The sequence below is a fragment of the Athalia rosae genome, chromosome 1 (assembly GCF_917208135.1).
Source record: "Athalia rosae chromosome 1, iyAthRosa1.1, whole genome shotgun sequence".
Taxonomy (NCBI): Eukaryota; Metazoa; Arthropoda; class Insecta; order Hymenoptera; family Athaliidae; genus Athalia; species Athalia rosae.
In genome coordinates, this window is record NC_064026.1 from 409,874 (window position 1) to 424,317 (window position 14,444).

The 14,444-nt window shown below is 40.5% G+C and overlaps 1 protein-coding gene and 1 long non-coding RNA gene across 4 annotated transcripts; one reads left to right on the forward strand and one right to left on the reverse strand.

Moving 5' to 3' along the window:
* The first annotated feature begins 7,072 nt into the window (after positions 1–7,072).
* On the forward strand, positions 7,073–14,375 carry LOC105693371 (poly(A) RNA polymerase gld-2 homolog A-like). Of its 3 annotated transcripts, XM_012413223.3 has the most exons (9): positions 7,073–8,131; positions 8,600–9,393; positions 9,681–10,547; positions 10,678–10,846; positions 10,957–11,100; positions 11,174–11,302; positions 11,462–11,651; positions 11,863–11,978; positions 12,066–14,375. In XM_012413223.3, exons 2-9 carry the CDS (start codon positions 9,205–9,207, stop codon positions 12,227–12,229), a joined length of 1,968 nt encoding a protein of 655 aa, XP_012268646.2. In that variant the 5' UTR covers positions 7,073–8,131; positions 8,600–9,204; the 3' UTR covers positions 12,230–14,375. The 3 variants fall into 3 exon arrangements, with proteins under 3 accessions (XP_012268646.2, XP_012268650.2, XP_020712232.2); XM_012413227.3 differs by lacking the exon at positions 8,600–9,393; XM_020856573.2 differs by lacking the exon at positions 10,957–11,100 and having other exon boundaries at positions 7,073–9,393.
* Positions 10,984–11,540, reverse strand: LOC105693374. The gene is made up of 3 exons (XR_001103465.2): positions 11,405–11,540; positions 11,192–11,321; positions 10,984–11,121 (listed from the first exon to the last, which is right to left on the reverse strand). It is a non-coding gene; the product is annotated as an uncharacterized LOC105693374 (long non-coding RNA).
* Positions 14,376–14,444: the final 69 nt, after the last annotated feature.

Genomic DNA, 14,444 nt, shown 5'->3' on the forward strand with positions numbered 1-14,444 from the left:
TCTGCTACGTCTTGTATAGTCTACTCATTACTCACACCTCGGTCCTGCAGGCGGACTTGAGAAAAAAGTACGACAGCTAGTTTCGCGGGGTTGACTCGACTTTGATACGTTGTATCGCTGCATACATCATAGCCGGAAATTTAATCTGCCCAGCGACCGGCGATCGATCGAATTATCGAGGTGGGTCTATCAAACGTATACGTCCGTACGGATGTAGATTCCCAAAAAATAATCTAGTACGATGTATCGCGCGAGGATCTATTTGCTAATAACAAGAATAGTGTTTTATTGGAGTAAAAAGCGTGCCTTGGATATCCCGGTGAACGGGAATAGTTGATTGCCTGCTGCCTTTTCCCTTAATACACAAATAAGTCTTTCTACTCTGACGGTATGTGTACACAGTCGGTGAATTTTTTAAATAATTCGCAACGGTCGAATCACACGACTCAATTACGAATTTTCCGACCTAGTAAATTATGTTCACAGCGGAGGGCATAATGGGAACGAATAAATATAAATAAACTATGGATAAATCGTATCGTGGTTCTCTTGTCTATGGGAAAATTAATAGATCGATATCCTCGGTGTGAGTGTGAGTCGTGTGTAAAAGAGGATACGGAATGGCAGGGCGTAGAGTCGGCGAAACATCGTAAGTGGCTGCGGTATTCGCGCGGCGAGTCAGATCGATGGGAGGACGGCGTCCCGGCGCCTAGCGGACGTCCAACTCGCCCGCAGCCCCGCTCGCTGCTGCCGTTCGCAGCTTCTATCCAGTTATCGTATAGAAAGGCAATATACGCTCGCGGATGGATGGATCTGGATATCCGTATACGTTGTACGTACGTACGGACCATCCGTACCTATACACGCTGCAGTTACTGCCCACCTATCCAAAGGATCAAATTCCTCGACGACGTTGACGTCTCGTAACCCCCGAGAATCTTCCGAACGCGGAATTCATCCCCGTCGACGACGATGACGCGCGTTCAACGCCGGAAGACTACAATTCAACTCGCTATAACGCGCATGACTCCGTACGACCCTGCTCTTTACCATTACACCGGATATCCGGTTGAAAAATCACCGTTGGTGCACTGTCGCAGTGCCATTACTTCGCAGTAAGCCGATATTCGTGCGCGAAGAGAGAGATCGAGATCCTCGCTTTATCTTTCATTTCAAAACTTACGCATGAATATGCTCCTCCACTATATTTGCGTTTGGATAATTGCGCTCATTAGCCGCGACTCGCTGGTGACACTGTGACCCACTCGCCATTCGGATCATCAGACCTCGCGGAATACACATTCGGAATACATGCATGCGCCTGAAATTTTCAGGAGTACCTAATTATTTGCCGTATTGTTAGAAGAATAGAAAATAATTCCCGTGAAGAACGTCCGTGCGATTGACGTCGATAAAGACGACGTCCGATATCTGCACGCATACGTGGAGATTATACGTGTGCAATACTATAGATACATGTGATATTTATATTCATGTTTATTCATAAGACCGCACACATGAGGACGTCGTACGATCCCCGGTGAGCATTGGACTGGAGAGCGAGAGCGGATATCTGGGGGACAAAAGTTTGCCACCGAGACACCTTGACCTTCTCATGTTTTCCTGGTCGAGTGCTTTACTTGATGGAGACTTTGGCACTCTCTTCTAATTCCCGCCAAAATTATGTTATTATTTTCTCTATTACTTCCTCCGATATTCTGCAATTCCTAATAACTATTTAATTATAATGGCGTAGGCGCGTGGAGTAAGGGCGGTAGTGACGATGTCGCCTCGTGGTATTTCGACTCTACTGCTCCCAAGTACTCGACGAGCGACGCTTACTGCGCACCATAAAACCCTGATAGTTTGTATTAAATAGCCGCCGAATTCAGCAACGACTGCACGAATTAACATTTAAATACGCTCAACCTGGGCGAGTTCGTCAAACCGTTGGATTGAGCACCATTTGAGAGGATTCTTTCTGTCGGCTCTGGGTTCCGGATCGCGCCCAAGTTGAAATTGCTCAACAGGTTATCGGCTCTCAAGTTTTTAACAGCTATTCATTCACCTCGCGCATTGGCGGCAGGCAGTTCTTCGCCGCCGAAAAACTAGCAGCGTTCCGTAAGCACTTGGTTATTACTCGGTGCGAAACTCGGCGGTCAGCTTATGAGTCCCTGTGAAAAAGGGGACCGTTTTGAGACCGTTGCGCATTGGATTTGAGTTGTTTCTCAAAGAGACGGCGTGCACATGGGTCTGCATAGCGTTCGGTCGATGGAATTAAGACATTCAAAAACGTCGTCTCCGTAGAAAACACAAACGTGAAAAGTCCCGTGCGATGATTCGAAGTAAAGAAAATTATGCGCAAGCGTCACGCTTATACCCGGAAGCCATGCCATCGAAACATCGCGCCAAGGTTTTTCGTTTTTCTATCTCACAATCAGCCGTAGGTACGTAACTTGGCTTTGAAATGCCTTCGCCTCATTCAATCGCGATGTTCACGAATCTCGTCTGCCTCCGGTATTGCTCCATCGAGCGATTGAGCTTCACGGTCATCGAGAGCAGACGCCGCGCATTTGACGTTTCGATATTATACGATGCAGGAAATAAGCGGGCTTAAAAATATAACGCGGCAAAACTATTGGCTTCTGGAGTTCTGCCTCGTGAGTTGCTGTTAGGTTTTCGGTGCCCTTGTATCCGCGACAAGATATTCTTGTGCGCTCAATGCCAACGTTGGCCAGGCACGTGGAGCTGGAGCTTATCTGGCCTTCCGTGTTATGTGGTGTTATTGATATCTTGCGGTATATTATCTACTTGTCGTTAACAAAATACTTCAGTTGACCTTGTCAATTCCGACACGTTTCATACGATTACCCTACGACACCGATCGCTGCCGAGTATCATGTGGCATCGAATATTTTATTGTATTTCTCGTTACGCGTATACTTCGCATAACTATAATTCATCGATATCGTAGCGGCTGAATATGATCGTGCAGGGCAAACGTGTGCCCGCTATGAATTGGCGACGCCGTCTATGACCGGCGGACCTTCGGCAGTTTAGCGAGATTTGCACGATGGAGATTCGTGCGACAGGTGTTCGTCTCTCACGCATGGCACAATTTCGTTTAGCGAATTATGAACCGACTATGGGATTCCAGACGAGATACCCGATCGTATAGTCACCGCCTATCGTAGGGTGACGTCAAATGAGCCAAAAACTTACGCTGCTACTACGCATAATAACGAGAGGAAAGGGAAATAAGAGGAGACTGTTTATCCAATCGCAGTTTCTGCCAATTTGCTCCAGCCAATGGAGAAACGGGTGCTATCTTCGCACACATTCGCAGAATGCTCGATCACATACGAACACCCCCGTTCGTACAGACGTGTGTGGTGAGGGGAATACGGAGCTGTAGCTCCGCACCTCCCAGACGACGGTTTGCGAATTCGCGAAACACTTCTTCGCGTTGCTGCTCGCTGAATCCAAAGTTCGCCAATTTGAAGGCTTGACGGCACTCGTGGGCTCTTCTTTCAAGGATAAGAGCCGCTCGTGTTAGCAGGCGCGAACCACGTGATCGCGTGCCTGCCTGCTGCCTCGCTTTGTCCATCGATTCTCAAATATAAAAACCGCATTGGCTTACGTACCGGCCGTAGACTCGACGGGTAATCGTTCAGAAACTGATTGTTTCCATCGTATATAGGGAAAATTGCACATAATGCAAAATCGATTGAAGTAGCTTTGCGTTTTGCATTTGACGTCAAAGCAGATCCAATCAATGCGTTTCAGAACATCGGAAATTTCGCCGAAGGGCAACCTGAGGAAGACGTACCCCCGTACGAAATTTCGGCAGAGGTAAAGGACCTCGGAGCAAGTAGAAACCTTTGTTAAATTTTTGCACAAGCCGCCTCCGTTCGAACTTGCGAAAACTTATTCATCGTCTGTATCTTTCGCGTTTGGCCCCCGTGACCCTGATCCCGGCACCTCTGATTGTGACTCGCGAATTTCGCAAACGGTGCCGGAGTTGCGCGCCCGACCCACGGCGTGCGCCACGACGCGCACGGCGGGCTTTTATACACGGGTTTCAGACCGGCGAAGAGGCGATTATCGGGTAGTAAAACCGTCCTACATGGTTCTGCTCTAAACGGTAAAACTCGGCTGGTCACTGACCGAGGTAACCCGGAGGGTAGGTGTCCTCGACTCGTAAGAAGTCGCAGAAGATCCACAGCCGAGGTCCAGCTAAACGCTTGTAAGCGTGCACGTTACGTACCTATATAGGTATTCGCTTACGGTAAGGACATTTATACGCTTCCTGGATCTCCGGGAATTGCCCGCGCGTGTCGAGAGAATCGCACTCGTGCAAAATTTCTTTCTCCTCCCTTGTACCAAGCTTGAACAAAAAAAATAGATAAATATGCAGAAACCGAAAGGGCGATCACGGTGGGAAAAAGAATCAGCGAAGAATGAGAGATACTGTACGACGATGTGTATGATATTTCTGCAATGTATCGAAGACAGCTCATATAATTACTCCCGCACTCTTGCGTATACATGTATAATAATATTCAATTAGCATAAGCTTTCCTTGCAAATTCTTCGGTGTAAAGAAAGAATTCCGCAGAGAAGTCACACGATAATTTAGCTACGGGACTTGGTAGCGAGCGCAACTACCCCCACCCGCAGCTCAAAGCTGCGCGACGCAGCTGTGTCGTTCTCAAGTTGAACCTTTCGAGCTCTCCGATTAGGAGTCTATCTTCTTGAGAAAGCTCTTCAACTCCAAGCCGAGTCCGAGTAGAAAACACGAGATATCAATTTCGGGAAACCTGTACTTATATAAGAAGAAAGTAACCCTTTGATCCATCTCTCGTGAACTTACATGTACGAGTCGAACGAATAGCCCGATATCATGCCATTATACGCTGCGTGATGAATAAAACTTTGCTTGGGCAGTTGGTTTAGGATGAAACCGCAATATTGCGAACTAGACTCAACTGCAAAGTGTTAGGGAAAAACGATTGAGACAAAGAGAATCAGACTAGAAAAAGATGCAAGACTGAAAGTTAGGCAGAAATACTTATAGGGAAAGAGGAAGAAAGATATAGTAATCTCCTTTGTGGTAATCTCGAGCGATTCTCGCGCCATGTCGACAGTTTACGAACATACGAGCACGAAGAATATATTTTGCACACTAGGACTACCCGACATTGGCTCAAGTTTTTGCGATAGTAAAAAATATTAGCAAATATTATAATATTATGCATTTGCTCGTGAAATTCTACGTTTCCCTAAAACTGTGGAAATTTCAGGCTTTTTCCTGAAAAATTTTATATATAGAAACAGGAGATCAGCATAACGTTGAAGCCACCTGCAGCGGTTTGCCTATTTCACAAATTTTCCTGGCATTCGGTCTCTTATTACCGTGGAACTAGAATAGCGAAATGAAAATTTTAGTGAAAAAATGTACGAGATCGATAGCATTTCTCAGCGATCGTTACTTTCGAATAAAAAATAATCAAAAATCAAATTGGTAACACTAGATTCAAAGCTTCGTGAACCAAAGGAGAACAAATAGTAAAACACGCCTCATATCCGAGAACCTGACGGGGGAAAATTATAGTGTTCGTAGGTATATCAGTGGTTCAGTTGCTGAGATACCTCCTCCTTCTCCGGGGTTTATTTTAGCTAAATGCGACGTTCGTGTGAGAAAGACAGAAAGTGAAAAGCATGGCGTACGCCTTCGCCTCCAATACCTTTGCGTACTCATTGTAAATGAATAAAAATAAAAATTAATAGTGAGTACAAAAATTTCAAACTACCACAATAATAATAACAATTGGCGTAAAAAATTGAGTGACAATCAAGTGACAATACATTTTATCATCTATCAGGCGAGCACCACCGCATTAGAGCTGTCTCGACTAGAAAAGTGGCTGACCTAATTTTTCTTACCAACTTGGCCCGCGCAACTTTACCATCTCCTCGTCTCAGGAGAACATAACAGCACACCGCATCCGAATCACACCAGAGTATGTAAATGGCTCTCAACCACGTACCTCCAGCTGCGAGTATTTACCTACGAATAATTACATTTATTTGAATAATTAAGATAGTGACTCGTGGCTGATGGTGAAAAAACGATGCCGTCAATTATCTGTGAAAATAAATCGTGTTCAAGCAATAAACTTTTTTACACGTTTTGCGGTAATCCAAGAATCCCGTAAGTATAATTTGACGGACATAATTGGATAAGGGGTGAATTGTAACCGCGGACGTTTTTCTTGCATCATGCGAGAAGCCTTGTATGCAGCCATTCGAATTTCTCGAACTATCTCAATTTGATAAACTTGAACATAGATACGATGAGTGACTGACTGAGATGTATTTGAATTCCACGGGAATTTTAATACTCTTTGTTAATCTGTGACTCAGATTATGAGACGTTGCTGCTGTTTGTGAAAGAATATAATCTTTGCAAAAGCTAATATTCGATATCATAAGACATTAAAGCTTTGCTCGTCATCGTAGGAATGACAATCACTTGCAAGAGCTACCTAATTTAAACCCGTAGTCACGTCATATTGCGTCAGCGGACCTGCGCAATTGCAACTGAGTGCTCTTAACCTGCGCAACAGAGTGGCGCCAGAATATAATGACGTCCAATGAAGAGGTTCCCGATGAATCGAATGACTTTGAGCACCTTCGCCGGAAAGATAATCAAAATTCTCGGCAAAGAGTGAATGGGGTATTGAGGGGCCTGGCAAACGGTAAGGTTATCCTTTCCACAAGAGAATATATCCAAGAAGAGGGTTCATTTTTTACTAACGTATGTCCATAACCACCGCATTTCTGGTGAACGAGTACCAGGAGAACAGGAGTGCTGTGGCGATGGATCCGACGAGGCAGCAACTCTGAGCTTCTGTACGTTTTCGTCGTGGTGTTGACCTTCGACAGTTCTAGGATCGCCATGGCTTCACTTTGCTCTTGCACGAATTTAGCTCTCCAGAAGCCCGGGAACCAGTCACGGCGATATAACGTTATCGCAGGATACAACTTTGCGGGAGTCGACTTTTACTATTTTTCCAACAAATCCGTTGTGTTTATGCACTTTCAGCCAACTTATCACTTGTCAACTGCTTTTGATTTACTCATGAGTACGAAGCCCCTTGAATTTTCATCAAAGATTTTGACATTGAGCAGATAGGTACTGTTTTTTTTTTCGTTCTTCTGTAGTGCTTAGTTCTTTGACTGTAATCAGATCTTAGATTTCAACTGATCAGTATGATGGGAGATTGGAAGATTCATTGTTTTCCTGCCATTAATAAGTTGGATAGGTCTCAGCATCGTGATTCGAGACTTCAGTTACACAAAAGGTTATAGAGATACCTGGCATATGATAACTCGAAGGAAGAGATATTAAGGGAAAGATATAAGCTGTTTAGTTACAGCACTTTGAAATGCAATTTTCTGTTTGCTGAGACAAATCTTGTACAACCAACCAACTTACAAAAGTTATGCTATATCCTTCAATGAATCCGACCTACAGCTACATTCCCTGAGTGTAATTTTCTTTTCAGAGGATCATCACATCCATTGGATTATTGATAGCCAGAATAAAAAGTTGTAAATGGTTTGAATTTCGGCTCAACTTTCAGCTAGTCTACATGATAAATTGAATTCTGGACAGTGGCGCGTCCTCGTGTTCAATCATAATACTCTATGGATATAGTACCACAGACCACTTACAGTGGATAGCACTACACTACCAAGGTGCCCGTGGGTGTTGTCAGCGATTCGCGATTTCTGTCTTCCATTCAGATCAAAAGCGGTTGGAAAATTAATATCGCATGCGCTTAGGATGATCAAATTATTTGAAAATTACGTTTAGAGAAAAAAAATTCAATTCATGGTGTAATCCTAGTAGTACGGTCCATTGCACGTAATTGCTGCAAAAGACCGCCGACAATCTGACAGCCAAACGAATCTTTAAGGTTCAGTCATCTCCACGGTGGGTCAACGTGGGTCAACGCTGCTAAGAAGTTCGAAATCTTGACCCTAGTTTGACCTGCTTTCTGTGTGTATCCTGCGTTCAATGGCTCGCAACATGGCGATGGAGGATATGTGCTATTGAAAACAGGTATTATCATTCTCTATACATGGCCTTTTCTGGCGCTTATGATTTTACCGCTCATTTAGAAGAGGCTAGATATGATCTTTGAACTTGTAGAGATCACGAACTTCCTACTGTCACAAACGTATTGCATGTAATCTTTCTTGAATTACCCCTCGTTCGTACTGTATGTTACTGTCTTTTCGAGCGAGTCTCGCATCGCGCATCAAAATTATTTAATAAATGATATATTCAGTTTCAAATTCCATATTAGTCGAGGCTCCACAATCAAAAGACCGATTACTCATCAAGCTACATGTACCGATTCTTGAATTAGGACAAACTGTTCGTGTAACCTATTTGCGAAAATGATGCGCTAAGCCGGTATCGTGCGCGTCCTTTTTACTTTCATCTGTCGGTGATGGCTCAACTATGATTCTACACAAATTTCTAATCTAAAAGTATGTTGAAATTTTACTGGATTTTTTTTTCCAGGGACTTTATGGAATTCTGTAAACTATCAGCTTTTCCATATTTGTATGAGGATTATTTCAAATAACAGGCCTTTCTTAATAATCAATCTCTCATTGCGATACCTGATAACAGAAGTCACATAGCTATAAAAAGGTGTTCATGATACAGAAAAAAGTTATTCAAACGAGTTTAACAGAGTTCTATTATTCTGAGCGTGCATTCAAGAGTCTAGTGAAAAGTGTAGAAAAAAATGAAAATTTTTCACTAGTAAACTGTCATTTAAACAAAGTTGTAAACAAAATGTACTGGTGATCCTGAGGGTTCATTAATTACATTATGCATTAAATTTCCAATAGGACTTTTTTGTTGGGATCATTCATGATTCCATCAAACCGAACCATTATCGTAATCAAAGTATGAACAGTATTTGAGCATTCTATGCACTGTCTCATTTTCTTAATTCTCCTATTAACATGGTTTAGATGCTTGCACTGCTGCCAGTCTAGTAAGTTTCTTTGACATTACGTGATTCCAATTAATCACCTGTGTGCATATTCAGTTGTGGCTCCTGCATTCTTGTGAGATACATTAAGAGCTTTGAAATTTCTCATATTGCTTATTTGGCTATGTATCACTCGACGTATTCCCCACACATGTTGATGCAAACGGTAGGCGAACAACAGGGAGGAAATACACAATTTCCACCAGCACAAACTCATACTGTACATAACAACGGTATAAATTCACCACACCTAACAGAATATAGTCTGTATGCTCGGGATGGTAATGATCAAAATAGACATCATGTAGTACAGGTATGTTTTAAACTTTTTCTCATTCTGACTGATCCCCTATTATTTGTAATGTGCTGTTTGCTATCTTGAAAGATCATTGTATTTTTATACTTGCCTTGCCAAAATTTATGACCATTTATTTGGATTTGCTGCTCTGTCAAATTTTCATGTGTAAGTTGTGTATTATAACTTATACATAGGCTGCTTACATATTAGTAGCAACCAGTTTCAAAACAATGACTCTGTCAAGCTCTCTTCTTACATATTCACAATTTGGTGGCCAACCGAATTTACTACCCAATTTTCAGACAGGGTCTCATCCTTTGGAGCTGCTGCAACTGATGGGTGTTGACATTCCACCATTGCGTCGCACAGTGTACAGCATGCAGAGCGGAAGTTATTCTAACAATGCATGGCAAAGAAGGAACAATCCTACAAATAATTTATCTCCAATGCCACCACCACATCTAAACTTCCGACCTGCCAGTACAGGGTCCATTAAAAAACCAAATTGGAACAACAAATGTGGCAAGAAAAATACTTACCGAGAACCGACATCACAAAACGATATTTACAACAGCGATAGCGGTTTCAGCTCACGTTCTCCAACACCTAATAAACACCAAACTGATGGTAGCCAGACCGAAAGTTCTGATGAACGTGATTCAGTTGCATCTTCTGCTGAACAGGGCATGAAACGATTGCATGAAGTTCATCTATTGACAAATAGTGTGAGTAATAATAATACAAACTCTAATAGTGGACTCATCTCTAGTGCTTCAGCACATCAATTTTACCAGAATCAAAGACCTGTCAACTACTACCATAATGCTATACCTACTGCGCGATCACAAGCGCAAAACTACCAAGGTAAAAGAAGATATCATTCGGGAAGAAATAGTCCACCTGCACAAAGAGCCCAGAGAGGAAGAAAATTTGCAGGAGTAATATTGCCCACTTGCAACATGTATCCCAGATGTTATATTGCACCGGATAGATTTCTAGCACGATCTCATCTTGTCGAGGTTAGAAAAACACCTCAAAATTTATTGACTGGGTCTAGTTGGGATGCTCTGTCGCGAGATGTTTGGAAAAAATTCATGTCAAATCAACAAAGTGAAACCACCTACAGGAATAAAATGATGCTTTGGAAATATTTGTATATTTACATCAAAGTAAGTGCCCTGTTCAAACATTTGAAATACAATTTGAAGACATTCGATAGCACCTCCTTCTATCGACTAGTCGAATTTTCATAGTCATCAACTGATGATAATAATAATTTTTACATACTTTTATCCTCAGACGGCATTTCCAAGATACGGATTATTTTTGGTGGGTTCAACAATGAGTGGGTTTGGATCAGATAATAGTGACGTGGATATGTGCCTCTTGGTAAGACACACAGAAATGGATCAACGGAATGAAGCTGTTGGACATTTAGAACAGATTTCAAAGTGCCTGAAGAGATGTGGTATGTTATTTGCTTACGTGTACCAATTCCTGACAACAACTGTTTAATAGCTTTTATTCAGTGTATTCGATTAGTATGAGATTGGAAATTCTTGTATTGTTGCATTGCAGACTTTATTGAAAACCTTGAACTGATACAAGCTAAGGTGCCAATTCTGAAATTCCGAGATTCAATGCAAAGTTTGGATGTCGATTTAAATTGCAATAATGCTGTCGGAATCAGAAATACACATTTGCTGTATTGCTACTCACAACGTTAGTACCTCGAATGACCACCTGTAAATTGAATCAAATTAACTAGTAACCAATGTGATCTTCTAACTCACAGTAGATTGGCGGGTCAGACCTTTGGTATTGGTGGTGAAACTCTGGGCGCAGTGCCAAGACATCAACGATGCTAAGAATATGACCATTTCGAGCTATTCTTTGGTGCTGATGGTTATACATTTCTTGCAATGTAAGTTTCTTTCATTTTCCTAATCAAAGTTGAAATTGATTACGTTTTACCATAGTGTTGGGCATGAAAGTATTTATCAAGTATAAAAATGCGTGCGCATACCTATGAGAGTGCGGTAAACAATATTTTGCTTCAATAGATGTGATAACTTTATTTTAGATGGTGTGAATCCGTCAATCTTGCCTTGTCTTCATTCGCTTTATGAAGGTAAATTCGGTCCTCACACGGACATCCACACAATTGATATTCACGAAGATCTGGGCACACCGGTTTCCGGTTTTATATCTTCCAACTCTTTGTCACTTGGTGAACTTCTACTACAATTTTTCGAATACTACGTTAGATTTGAGTAAGTTGTTTTAACACAAGATAATCAAAATACATCTGAAATTAGTGAGTTAACACCCCAATGTGTAACGTATGTTGAAAGCTTTGGCACAAACTATATTGTAAAGAAATTCATTGCTTGTGGCGCTGCTGAGACTTGCAACACCGTAGATAAAATTCATACATCTCAAGTCAGAAATAGGTGACATTGATTACGACTTTTTTTCAAACAGTTTCAGCCAATACGCTATTTCCGTGCGAATGGCCACAAAGATGCCAATTGAAGAATGTCGAAGGGCTAGATCATACAAGAATGACCCACATCAGTGGAAATATCTTTGCATAGAAGGTGAGCAACAAAATCCATCACGTAACCCTTCATCTTTGGATTCTATTTTCGGTAGAGAATATGTCAGCATTATGTGATATCTTTCAGAGCCGTTTGATTTGACTAACACAGCGAGATCGGTTTATGATCCGGACGTCTTTGAACGTATCAAACAAGTTTTCAGAAGGTCTTATTATACGCTGAAAAAGAACTACGACCTTAGCAGCATTTTTGTTAAATTGGACACAGGAACGGTGTACAATACAACGTAGCTTTAAAGCTTGCTAGAAATGCTCTGTAGTCAGTAGTTAGGGAATTTATTTATTCGACTGCCAATTTTTTTGGTAGTTTGTGTTTCTATTGGCTCTTTAAAGCCCGTTGCGCCACGTCGATATACATACATTTAAAGAAACCCTTGGTATGAAAGATTTTGTTACGATCTATTTTTCATAGGGCAGAATTATTTTGTGATAAATTTTTTACTCGAACGGTAGCTTTTTCAAACTTGCGATTGCAGAGTCGTTTACAGAACATGGTGCTAAATTATTGTTGTATAGCTTTGGAAAGGGGCCTTGCGCGATATACTACGCGCCTCAAGTCGATTGACTGGACAATAAATAAAGGTGCAATATAATTTTCGGAATGGAACATCAACTTCGCAATTAAATGTCATGAAACTTTACCTAGCAGCTTTATTTTCATACTGCAATTTTAACGATTTATGGTAAAATGAGCAATCGATGGGGATTATAAGATATTCTACAAAGCCAAGAGAGTCCCCCAACAAAACGACACTATAAGGCTTTTATTATCGGCAAGAACTCTGACAGTTCATAAAAGATGTTGTGCATTAAAATCTATATATGGTGCCTTGATGGTTGCTGTAGTTGCAAAACAACACCTTAAAAATATTTCTATTAGTACAGAGTACTTGTGAACGAAGAAAGTATAATAAAAAGTGACAAGAGTTTTACTTATATACACTTGATAATAATAAAAAAAAATAATAATAATGATTAAAAAAACAAGTATAAATGAAATAAAAACTACGAAGCTCAAAGAGCTAAAGTGGCTTGAATGATACTTAAAAAATTTTGGTTGCAAAATTACATATCGCTAATGATCATTAATTGAATAACGTTATTCTAATTTTAAATGAAAATAAAAATAAAAAAAAAGATATACATTGGTTGTACTCACGGAATATTTTCCATCGAAAGAAGCGAGAGTAAAGTTCTACACGCTAATCTTTCCTCTGAAGAACGGAAACAACCACAAAAAAAAGTTATAAAAATACTCATTAAAGTTGAGGTAATTCCTGAACAAGAAAAAAAAATCGTTGTATTAGTTAAGTTTGTAATACTGTTATTGGATGTCAGGATAAGTTTGACGGACATTCAATCCCATGTTTTCACATAAGAAGAGTTCATGGATGAGCTCTTCTGGTTTATGAAAGATCGTTAATCGAATGAGAGAAAAAGTCCGGATATTCATACCCATTGTCAAAACTATTGTTGATACTTTGTATTCAGCGATCTGTTGTATTCATTTTTACTCAGAATCGTAGATGAACAGGTAACGTTTCTTCTAGTTGGGCCAACTTTTCAATTTATTCTGCCAAACTATCTTCGATGCATACATTCCGGTAGCTTTATAAAAAATTTATGGGCCCAACCATGATTCAGGGGCCATTGTCAACTTGTCGCCACAAAAACCAATGTTCAATAAATCAAAAAATCCGAAGAAAATTCCTGTTGTGGCGAATAGATATAAATTTGAATTGGATTCTCTCAAACCACGTTCGAAATGTATAAGAAACCAAGTCTCAATTCTTTCTAGTCCGGGTTTGGCTAAGTCTTTTTCATATTAATTTTTATGTAAGGTGAACACAAACCCACAGGTGATAAGAGAAAATATGGCTGTGTTGGCTGTAAAGCTATGCTACACTATTAAAAAACAAGTCATGTAGGAGGTCTGTGTCCTAATAACTAGTCTTCCACCTATGATGTGCGTCCGAGAAATAGGGTACTTAAATATTCAGCAAACTACATGTAAACTGATCTTTCCAATACCCAAACCTCGCTATATTATTGAAGTTTCTTGAGACATTTTCACAGACCTTAAACTTACTTATTAAAATAAGCTATGTATATTTCAATATTATCCCAAGTGCCAAAATCAACTATAATAAGCAATTTACTACAGATAATTTTTGACTCTATTAACAACACTGTAATTCAAGTATATAAATTTAGATAACAACAAACTGAATTTGCATTTATACTCAAATTTCTCACTTTGTATTTTGAAATGTTCCAAGCCACACCAACTTTTCCAAACCTTTGGATAAGTCAATACTATGAAATTATTTTTTTGTAACTCCCATTTTGTTGTTAAATAAATGCATTGTTTCTATTACTGTAGTGTTATATTTTTTCAATCCTGTTCTAGTATAGACAAGTAATCCCAATATTTCGCATCTGGATA

What these genes read in the sequence shown, in the direction of transcription:
- LOC105693371 (XM_012413223.3), top strand. Translation starts at nt 9,205, where the DNA reads ATGTATCACTCGACGTATTCCCCACACATGTTGATGCAAACGGTAGGC. An exon ending in AAAGTGCCTGAAGAGATGTG is followed by an intron (nt 10,847 to 10,956) that starts GTATGTTATTTG and finishes GTTGCATTGCAG; the next exon opens with ACTTTATTGAAAACCTTGAA. An exon ending in GAATACTACGTTAGATTTGA is followed by an intron (nt 11,652 to 11,862) that starts GTAAGTTGTTTT and finishes TTTTTCAAACAG; the next exon opens with TTTCAGCCAATACGCTATTT.